At 39.1% G+C, this 11,556-nt stretch overlaps 1 protein-coding gene across 1 annotated transcript; it reads right to left on the reverse strand.

Moving 5' to 3' along the window:
• Positions 1 to 10,258: 10,258 nt before the first annotated feature.
• On the reverse strand, positions 10,259 to 11,241 carry LOC108134483 (serine/threonine-protein phosphatase 1 regulatory subunit 10). Its single transcript, XM_017254800.2, has 4 exons — positions 11,068 to 11,241; positions 10,798 to 11,012; positions 10,515 to 10,738; positions 10,259 to 10,460 (listed from the first exon to the last, which is right to left on the reverse strand). Exons 1-4 carry the CDS (start codon positions 11,134 to 11,136, stop codon positions 10,411 to 10,413), a joined length of 558 nt encoding a protein of 185 aa, XP_017110289.1. The 5' UTR covers positions 11,137 to 11,241; the 3' UTR covers positions 10,259 to 10,410.
• Positions 11,242 to 11,556: the final 315 nt, after the last annotated feature.

Genomic DNA, 11,556 nt, shown 5'->3' on the forward strand with positions numbered 1-11,556 from the left:
CTGAAGCATTTTTCAATAGTGCAAGTGTGCAATCGAAAACCAATTATAAGAAAGCATTTTATAGTCGGTTTCGAGCATTACATACCACTCAATCCCTGCACCCTGGTCCACCGCATATCAGCAACAATGAAAAGAGACCAGTCAGCAATCAAATGAATCGCACTACGAACTACCAAAAATATATATTTTTTTGTTTTATTGTTCACGTTGGAATGATTTGAAAGTGTATGGAAGTTTGTTCGAAATTCGCATATTGTACTATTTACTAAATGTGGAATATTGGATTTAAAATTATTCTTCGTTTACCCAAGTAACATAAAACGCATATTAAATTGCAAAAGAAACATATGGCTCACCTTCGTTTAGTGAATTTTATTAAATTAAACAAGGTAAGGTAATAATAAATAAAGTCATACAAATACGGGAATTAATAATCTATGAAAACTATTTTTAAAATATAAAAAAACACTTTTCTAAACACAAAAAGGGTATAGAAATCTTTAGTTCATTTTTTTAGATTAAAAAAGTAATTTAAAATTTTAAAAATATAATAATAAATACAAAAAATGGCTTAAAAATATAAATTGATCTGAAAGAAATTAGTTTATCTACGAAAACCTTTTTAAATTGAAAAAAAACACAAGGCCCGCCATAAAAAAGGCATAAGGATATGCCTCATTTAATTCATTTCCCACATTTAACCAGAACATTTTCCGTTTGTGCAAGGCCATAAAACCACTTAACCTAAAAGCCTCACAACCCGTGCCAGTGGTCATGGAAATGTGCATAAATCGGCCAATTTATAATTCATATGGAATCATTTTTATTTCCAAACTTCAACCACATACGGTCAAAGGGAAATTCTGCCAGAACGCGATTGCAATTCAGTGCAGATGGGATGGCAGTGCCGGGGATCACGTATGTACAGCCCGTATTATGGCAAATAAATGTGCTCAAGGATACAGGCGACTGGCTGCCATTTGTGCGGGGGGATTATTGCGAAAAGTTTAAAAATTGATTTTCATCTGCCGAATGCCGCAGCGCAAAAGGATTTCTCCTCATATTGGAATTGATTTTTCGTAACGTAAACATAAATAAAATATGAACATCCCCGGCTGGGTAAATATTTTCCGAGCAGCGTCTCCTTTGAGCACCAAGGTGTCCTTCGCCAGCCCTCCCACAACTCATCAGCAGTCCGGTGGCGAGGTGGTCAAATAAAGCCGTTAGTAAGTATTTCATAAGTCGCCAAGGAGGGTCGGAGCGGACCAGATAAGTAAGCAATAAGCCCCGAGCTGATGGACAGCGCAACTTTCTGGGCAGCCAAGTCCTCATTGGCACACGTCCGCCTAATACAAACAAGGACATGAGCTCGATTCGTGACTGAAAAGTTTCCTGCCCCGTCCAGCAGGAGCAAGGATATAGATTCCGGCGATGGCCAGGACCAGCACCAGCACCAGGACCGGGACCACGACCAGGACCCGTTCTTTTCGTATTTTATTTCCATCATTTTTACTCGAAACTCGCCCTTCGTATTTTTATTTTCATTCTACGCTCGGTCGAGCAAACGTCCGAAACTTTGGCGCTCGCCTCGGCAAATGTTTCAGATAAAAATTTGTTATTTATGGCTTAAGGTTTCAAACTGAAGAGTTCTGCTCAATTTGCGGCCCCCCAACCAGCGATGGAAATGTTGAAGTGAAATAAAAATGCTCTAAAGGTTTTTAAGTAAAGTCGATTGAATGTTTTAAGCTGCTATTGAATGAGTGTTAAATAACAAAGTTATTAATGTTGCAGAAGAGGAAATTTAAAAGTATTGATGTAGCAATATCTATATTCCTATAAGTTACGACAATAGGTCCTCATTGGTAGACTTTTGCTTTAGATTTAGAATTCACAAGCATTGAACCATAGACTTCTTTATTTGTTTATTATTTAATCAAATCCTTTTTCTTAAAGACATTTCCCATCTTAGTTTACTACTAATAGCATCGTATAATTTTGCTAAGCTTTGAAACTAAGAGTTATTTTTAAGTTTACGACAATACGACAATTTCGAATGAATGGTTTGGTTCTGGTTCTTGAAATGTCAAAGAGGTTAAAGTCTGCTCCTTTGAATGCAGCCACAAACAAGCCTGAAACTTGAGTTCAATTTCTTCAAGGAAACTGTGCGAGTGCTGCGAAAGCCAATCAAATTCTAAATTCAAATTAAAACGTTGAGCGATTAATTGCGCACAATTAAAAGCAACGCCTATTCAGAGTCGCACTGAGATTTCTGGACTCATTAAACAGAGGGTTCAACAACTTTTAGCCGTGAGTGTGAGGTAAGCATAAAAATCCGGAGCCGAACAAAGGAGCTTGAAGAAGGGTGTTGGGAGTCCCAGTCAAAAGCCAAAATCAAACCATCAAAGTGCCGGTAATAGTTTCGGGTTGTAAAACTCACACGAACAATAAGTTAATCAATCTCAAATTTTAATTACAAAGTAACAACTTCCTTTAGCAATTTCAGGCGCGATGAACTCGCCGTCGCCGTTGCCGCGTTCCCCCTCTCCCGTCTCTTTCTCAGACTCTCTGGCCGTCTCTTTCTCTTTCACCGTCTTAGTCTCAGCCTGAGACTCAGTCTCTGGTTAATGGGCATTCGGATGTCTGAGCCGGCGGCTCAATTTACATAAAAAACGCAGCCGCAAGGTGTGGGCCGACCTATCCGACAGATACTCAGATACTCGCACTCCCCAGATGCAGATACACACACATACACATTCAGACAGAAACTGGCAAACATATTTTATGTAATTTGTCTTTGTTTCGTGTAATAAAATGAAAATAAAATTGTGAATTGCCGCTCGCCGAACTGGACTGCCAAAGGGTTGCTGGCACTGCCGCTTCGCAAGATGGGGCACCAGCTCCCCGGGAAGAGGAAGCCACGCCGACTGAACGTGAATGGGAAAGGTAATGCCTCAGCTGAGCTGAGCTGAATCGGAGTTGCAGTTGCAGTTGCAGTTAATGTTAATGTTAATGCTCGCTCACCCCCATTGATCATGAAAAATGGAACTCGCACTCGCACACTGCCGGCGAACGAGTTGGAAATTTATTTGAATTTTATGCGACTCTGCTGCGCAGGCGTCCTAAGCCCCAGGCACACACCTCTATATCCATATCTACAGCTCACATCTCATATCTTCATAGGCAGATGCACCGCCAGGATCAGGAGTGGGACTCACGCCTGTGTAATCCTTTGTCCTGCGAGCAGGTGTTGCCGGCCAAATCGATTATGCAGTCCAAACTGTAAGCTTGGACACCCTCATAAATGCCTGTGTTGTGTAAATATGAAAAATTAATCGCTCTGTTATTGTTGTCACATTTTCAAAAGATAATTTTGGTAAAATAATTCAAGGCTAACAATAACAACGTAGACATATAAAATAACAACTAATTTAAAGATAATTTCTGAAAAGAGAACACAGTTTCAAAACATGTGAAATAAATTAGGTTTATTTAAAAGCTGTAATTCGTCCCAGATTAGCTTTTCCTTTAATAGAACTTTTAAAATTAATCATAATCTATCTATTTAACTATTCTTAATAAATAAATTAATAGTAAATATTAAGAGTAATGATGTCATATCCTCAAAATAACAAAAAGCAGTGGCGCCGAGTTGAGATATAACTTTCCATGTAGCGCAAGCTGACAGCTTTAAAAATATATGAACCTTATATACAGTCTATAAAACTGGATGTTTGAGCTCATTACCTCAGGGCCTGTTCGTGGATTTTTGACAAGTTTATTAACTTGTTTGTGGCACGCACAAACAGCTTTAAGCCAGAGACCCCAAGCAGAAAGCCAACCTCACTACCGTCCGCAATTACCAACCCTAGAATTTATGAATGCCGTGGAAAACCGCCGACTGCTCCTTGGGGGCGTGTTGCTAGTCTGGCTGAATACTTTTGGTCAAAGTTTCGTCGCGATTTTCGCCACAGCCGAAAGTCAAAAGCTTTTGTCAACAAAAACCCCCATCCTCGAAGGTGCGGTCGCAACCCTTTCGCCGGCGAAAATCCCCTGGGGAAAACTGGCGTATACGTGAGCGGTGTGGCCAGAATTTTGATGGGGTTTCGAGGAGCGCTTTTCCTTTGCCAGCTTCGCTGCGGCAAAATCTGCGTAAACTTTATCTTCCGCTGCGTGTGTGGGGTGCGTTTTGCAGCCAGCTTTATGTCTTATTTGCTTATGAAATAAGATATTCCAACAGCCGCAACCCAATCCCAACTGCGGCCACACGATTTATATTTATGCATAGGTATTGCCGCTTTGCCGGGTTTCCTCTCGAGTTTATGTGCTGTTTATGAGATTGCCTGACACTTTTATGCACTCCCTGTTTTACGGCAAAGGGTTGGCCCCAAAACCATCATCGTCTGCCAGTCCAATCGAATGAGTTATTGGAAGGATTGAATTAGGTAAAGGTTGGTTCAATATGCGGCGGATTTTGTAGGATGGAATATTGAATATGAGGATGACTAATAGCAAGGATAAATTTGAAAGATGAAAGATTTATATTTAAGTCACTTCAGATAATTGAAAAAAAGGGATTGCAAGAGCATTGCCACTGTGGCAACAATGTAAGCGGTACGCACAGCTTTTAAATTATTTAAAATCATTATTTATTATAAATATTGTTCTTTAAAAAATAAGGTTGGTTGACAGAAAGCAGGGCTCCTAATTTAAACTTTATTTTGTTTACCAATTTTGTTGATTTTTATCACATTTGTAGGCAATAGTAAATATAGTTATATGTCCTTATCCAAGTCCAATAATTTTATTTTTTTCTGTATAACATAGTTGTTTTAAAGGTCCCTGGTAATAGACAATGTAAAATGAACTAAAATTATTTTAAATATAAATCCCCTAATAAAGGGTTAATTGAAACAAAATGAAACTAACATATTTCAAATATTTGTCGAAGATTAATCATTTGGTTTTTGCTTTCAATCTTTCCTGGGAGCAGAACTACATGCACCAGATTTTCCCCCATTTATTGGTGAATGGGTCAAGATTCGACAGAGTCATCGCCACGTCAACAACAATAGTGCTGGCCATTGTCATCGATTGTGTCTGTTTCTGTTTCAGTTGCAGTTACTGCTGGCGATGAAAAATCGATGCACCCAAAATAAAACTCAATCAGAAGCAATTAAAGGACTTTACAATGGAGTGACTGTAAAAGCGAGACAATAAGGAATTGTACTCACATCTAGCTGATCGAGGGCGTTGTCCAGCTAGGGTCAGATTGCCCCTTTTCAGGGGCTTAGGTGCTAAGGGTCAGGGAACACCTGGCTGACTGGACGCCGTCTGAGTCGGGATTTGTTTGGCCATCAAAGCCGCCACCAATAAAAGTGGCAGACAAAGCAAAAATTCCCAAAAAGATTCGATTTTGGCGCGTGGCAACACAGGCAGAAAAGTTTGAAGTTGGTAATAATTGATAATACATTGAAACAGAGCTGTAAAATTCGGCGTTTTAGATGTAAAAAGAGGGTACTAACTTTTTGAAAGTAGAACAAAAGTTTTTTTTACAATTATAAGTATAGCTAAATTTGTATGAAACGTTTTGGCCAGTTTTTGTATTTATTGCTTGATTTAAATGCATATATTGAAAAATTATTCATATTTATTTGGAATATTTTTCTTCAGTATTTAAAGTTTATAACTTAGAAGTCTCCCAGTTTTTGGGTGTTTTTGGGTGAGCCTTGGATGCCTGGTTTTTCCCTAAGTGCACACTCAACCCGAATCCCTCGCTGACCGCCCGCTGCTGACCCTCCATTTAGGTGCCAAAGGAGTCCCCGATGCGGATTCCGGGTCCGTCGAGTTATATAGAAATCATGGCCATCGAGGTGGCACACGCACTCGTCTCGTGGCAGGGCCATTGTCCGCCGGCCGTTACAAATTGTTGTGGGCGTTCCAAATCCGCTTAGAGCTCGCCTTTCTCCGGCTCATCCCTTCACTTGGAATTTAATTTTGTGCGAGTTTTGATTTCGCCCTGCGAAGCGAGTCGCATTTCATCTTGTGTTTGGTTTTTGAGCGTTAAATCGCCAAATCCTTCGTTAATTTTGACGTTTGTCTTTGTTTCGGGAGCGGTAAAGAGGTGGAGAACTGGATAGGTCAGGGTGTGGCCCGTCGATGACCGGTGGTCAGTGGATGAAATAGATGACCCATACTAGGGGTGCAACCGGAAGAGGAAGGAGAAGGAGCCGAGCCACACATGTGGGTGGATGGGAAAGCAACTGCTCGTCGGCTGGAGATTAAAAATTTAATTCGAAATTAGCGCAATTGTTGGAATTGCTCCCTTTTTTCGATCGATTCGAGTGGAAAGACAAACAAAATCGATGACTGTCCGGCAGCTGTCGCTTACCCGCTCCGAATAATGGCAACAATTTCCTGATTGCTTCTGACCCTTCAAATGCGTTTTATGGTTATCAAGGAATGTCAATTTTCATTCTTCAGCGATTTGATTTGGTCAGTTCGAAGTAAGGGTTTAAATTTGGTAAGAGAAGGCAATTAGTTATTGAGAAGTGAAGGGTCCAGTCAGTCATTTTTGTATAGATACTTACAGAAACATCATCACTTAAATATACTAAATTCAACCATCGAATAAATAATAATATAAATACCTACCTATAAATACACAACTATTCTTGATATTTTACTTTCAGAAGTGTTTAACTTAAAAACAAATAAAAGGGAAATATTTTTAAACATTTTTTTATTTTGATGATTAAACTATAAGTCCCTCCACATTAAAATGCCTCTTAAAATTGAAAACCCTCTTGTATGTTTATTAAAATACCATGATGCCAAGTTATAAATTTGTTCTGTAATAAAAAAAAGACATAGTAAATCTATTATTTCAACGTCCAACTGAATGTGGGAAAACGGGATTCTTTCAAATTAAAATTCATCGTGTAAGGGAAGTTAAAGCCCAGAAGATTCTGAAAGTATCACAGATTGCAGTTCACACTTTTTCCATTGAAAATGGTGTCTAATTTCGCTGGACTGCTGGACATATCAATCAACTGCTAAGAAATTAGATCAGGGATCCGGTCAGCGATAATATCTAGGTTTCGGGATGATGGGGGTGGGAAATGACCATAAAGGCCAAACAATGGCGTGTTAATGGCAACTTTAAACTGACACCACTCCACGCGAAGGTTAATCGCTTCCAGGCCGGACACTGACCACCACCCGCTGATATCTGGACTAGGGTTAGGAATCGGGTCTTGGGATTCGGCATTCGGGATTCGGCGGGTGATAAATGCATCGGACCCAGCGGGTGGCCAATAGAGTTGTCAACTCGCTGGGCTAAAACAGAGCTGCCATGCCCTACGCGGGCAGCTGGGATTACACACACACGAAACATGAAAAATGGGCCCCATGGGGTTTTTTTTAGGGGTATGATGGCTATGATTCAATTACGCTCAATAGATATGTCACTGGCAAATTTTGCATATTAATTGAATTGAGGCCGCACACACAGAGACAGAAGGAACGACTGCCCCGGGACACTTGAACTGCCAATTGATTTTTGCGGTTTTTCGACAAAAATGTCAAACAAATTGTGCAAATTTTTTAGCCGCTCTTGGCCACGCCCTTATCAACACTACACCAGCCCATGTAGCTCGTTTTTTATTTTTTGTATTTGGCCAGGTGTGGCTAGTTGCTGTCGCCTCTTGTTTGTTTTGCATTAAACGGTTTGTTTTGCTAACCAAAGTGTTGATTTTATGGCCGACCAGCCCGCTTTTTTTTCGCCAGCCCCCAACAATGCGAAATCGGAGCTACTGAATCAGCCAGTTAACTTCTAACAGATATGTGCAGCGTATATATCATTTCAATCTCTGCAATTTGCAATTTATACGCTCTCGACAAGTTAGTGTTTGTAGAGTGGGAGTGTCGGCAATTCGTTAGACTTATTATTTTGTTCCTTTTTTATTTAAAAACACTAAAATGGTTGTATATCAGAATCCTTAACAGATTATGAGCAAGTCATGGCTATAAACTAATTTCATCTGTAAGTCAATTGCTTTAAAAATAATATTTTTTTTGCTTGCTTCTTAAAGAGTAACATTTTCTTTTTTTTAAGACAGAACTTCTTTTTTAGATTTATTTAAATAGTCTTTGTTTACCCAGAAATAAGACTTAAGTACCCTCAATTTTTTAGTTTTAAAATAGCCCTATCTATGGAGATATCTATTCAATCTTCTGACTAAGATGGATTACCCTAAAGCCATCTAACAAAAACTATCGCCTGAACATAGGGCACCATAAAACACAATACAATACTATACATTTTATCCGTACTTAATATAACTTTGTGTAGTGCCCCATAAACCCTTCATTACACGGCACTAAAGCCGCGGCAATAAAAGCAACTACAGCAACTAAAACCCGAAAATAAAAACTCAATTTGAATTCAAAAACCACCAAAATGGTGCGTGCTTATCGCCTTGCCTTTTCCTTTGGACCCCGACTTCAACCTAAACCTAAACCTCAACCCGAATCTGAAATTAAACCTGAACCCGATGAGCTCGATAAAGCGACACAAGCGGTCTAGAAAATAAATTAAAAATACATTTTTACGTAAATGTGGCACATTAAAAGGCGACTTGAGGAAAGCACATAATAAATATAAAAACACAATTAAATAAGTGCATAGAAAACAAATTCGAAACGAAAAACAACCGACAAAGTACAAAGACAAAGAAAAATAAAAATAAAAATGGGAAATAAAAGAGCACACGAATTAAAATAACACCAAGATATTTCAACTACTCGCCGTGAAAGGGCAATAGCAATCATAGAGCCTCTTCCTAAAGACCCTAAAAAAACAAGTTCAATGGGTTCGGTGAAAAGCCCGATATAAGGAGGATCTTAAAAGGCATTTAATTAAAATGAATTTTTGATGATCTAAACAATAAATTGCTTAAAAGTTTAGATACTGACACTGATGCAGAATTGAGTAGTAAAAATACAAATCTATTTATTAAATATTTAAATTAATATTAAATACAATTTAATTTGATTTAAAAATATTTTATTTATGTTAAATATGGCTTTAATTTAAATTAAGTTTGCAAATATTAAAAAAAAAAAACAACATTTTTGGTTTAAATTTTATTTTTCCTATTTAATTTATTTATGGTTTTCCATATATGAGGTCCACTGTATTAAAAGTCCGAAATGCCCACAAATAATCACAGCTGACAAAAGAGGTGTTAGGACAAGACCCAACCGACTCGAGAAATGTTAATGTAAATTTCAATTGTTTTAATTTATTTGTGACCCCTTCGCCAAACGCCAAACCGTCACAGACTAAGTAAATGTTATATATACAGATATAGCACGAAACAAAAAACTGAATTAAAATGAAGTCAAAAAAGTCGAGTGATTGTCGGCTGGCTCTATTCTTTGGCCTATCTGTCCAAGACGTGACTGGCATTCCACCCAGGGATCCGAGGTCCAAGGGTTTTATGGAGGGAAACGGGAACGGGAACGGGAACGGAACCAACTGTCTCCGCGTATCTGGAGCACAACGAATGGTCTCATAACCGGAGCGATTCCATATAGTTTACTGAACTCTCTGCCTGCTGCCAGCAAATAAATTAGTTCATCCGAAAAATCCGCTTGTAAAAAACGGAGCGGAAAAGCGAGGAAAAATGCGGCAGAATGAATGTTCGATGAAAAATGCGTTCGGTTTACCATTAATCCAGTGCCCTGATCCAGGGCGACAGATCATTACACACGCGCGGGTCTTTCAAAAAGGGAGGAGTTCTTCAAGTGGAGGGACATGCGACATGTTTGGAGCCCCCGGAATCGTAAGTATATGTAAATTTATTAATAAAAACTCCCGAAAAAAACGGATGCAGAAAATGGGAGGGTGGCTCTGGTGCAGTTGCTGCCTGTCCGTAATTTATAGACCCGCTGCCAAATGACATGCTAACTAATAGTATCATCATAATTTATACATACAAATACATTGCATTTGTTATTTATGCCCCTGTGCCACCCCGGTCCACCCTCCTCTCCTGATTTCCATACAGATCCCTGCTGACAGAGTTCACAGCACCCGCGGGGTCAGAAGGTCACCCCGCTTTAATGGCTCCGTTTGACCCTCGACTATATTTGAATATCGATTACAATTAAACGGCAGAGCACACGTGATTATAGATTGATAGATGTGCCAAATATTTGTGAAAGATTTATTAGTCCCTCAATCTCTAAACGCTCATTAAACGGAAGATTTCGATTTATTGTCAAAATAAATAGAGTTTTTTTTTTCAATTGCCAAATTTACAGACGCCGTTAAATGAGATTATTACCAAGTTTTCCCGAGTTCTCTAATTGGATATTAATAGCGGATCTTGGGAGCCACGGACTGGCTTAGAACCAACTACCTCGATGGGATTGCGACGGGTTGGGATCATTTAGACCTGTGAACGGAAAATTGCATTTCATGTTGTCTATAATCATTCAGTATTTTTTACCATTCGAGCGACTGGAGTAGCCTGCAGCTAACCTTTGACCTCCACGCATGAAACCACCGCCCATGCCACCGCCGAGACCATTGCTCATGCCCCGATTCATGCCCGGATTCATGCCAGATTCACTCATTCCCATAGATTCAGACATTCCATTACCCATTCCATGACCCATTCCATGACCCATTCCTTGACTAGATTCGTTACCAACTCCTTGGATCATAGCTGGGCTAAAATAATTCTTTAAAAGTATTTTTCGAGAAAATTAAGAGGTTCCATAGCCACTTACCCCACTTGAGAGTGTCCATAGCTGGGCTTAAAGTTCGTGTACATGTTCAGCATGTTTTGGTTGTAGGAGCCGAAGGGATCTCCTGGCGAAGCCTGATGTGGATGTAATCCCGATCCGTGGGGACTTGAACCGTGCATAAAGTTTTGGGTGTTGGCCTGATTCGAGTGCAACCACTGACGTCCACCGCCACCCGGAGGCGAAGTGTTGGATCCCATCTTAAAAAATGTTTTAGTCTGCACCGCAATCACTGAAATTCCAAGACAATCTTACCTGAGAGCTGTACGGATTTCCCTGACCGCCATGACTGTACTCCCAACTAAATTCTGGACCGTTCTCCATCTTTAGAAAACCAGACAACTTTTCAAATAATTTTTGGAATAATTTTTTTTGGCCGGTTGTTGTTCTACCAATCTGTTACCAAACTGAGTTTCGGAATGAAAATGAATGGAAGGCTTACGAGTCAGTTAAAGTAAACATGACTGTTAGACCAAAGGATATATGATTAACAAATTTTTAAAGTACAAAAAACCTTTCAAACATTAAACATATATTTATTTATTTTAAATTTATCTCAATTCTAAATCAAATCTCAAAAAATATTAGTTACTTTAATGTTGTATATCATAAGCAAAAACCAGTCTTATTTCCAGTCTTTGTCTTAACGGAATTTTTGGAATCATGCTGAGATTTCGGAGTCACATCTGAACATTTCCCACAAAATCTTAGTCATTAAATTCAAATTGTGCGCAAACACGAAGT

The sequence above is a fragment of the Drosophila elegans genome, unplaced genomic scaffold, assembly GCF_018152505.1.
Source record: "Drosophila elegans isolate 14027-0461.03 unplaced genomic scaffold, ASM1815250v1 contig_814, whole genome shotgun sequence".
Taxonomy (NCBI): domain Eukaryota; kingdom Metazoa; phylum Arthropoda; class Insecta; order Diptera; family Drosophilidae; genus Drosophila; species Drosophila elegans.

What these genes read in the sequence shown, in the direction of transcription:
- LOC108134483 (XM_017254800.2), bottom strand. Translation starts at nt 11,136, where the DNA reads ATGGAGAACGGTCCAGAATTTAGTTGGGAGTACAGTCATGGCGGTCAG. An exon ending in TATGGACACTCTCAAGTGGG is followed by an intron (nt 10,739 to 10,797) that starts GTAAGTGGCTAT and finishes GAATTATTTTAG; the next exon opens with CCCAGCTATGATCCAAGGAG. An exon ending in CTACTCCAGTCGCTCGAATG is followed by an intron (nt 10,461 to 10,514) that starts GTAAAAAATACT and finishes TTCCGTTCACAG; the next exon opens with GTCTAAATGATCCCAACCCG.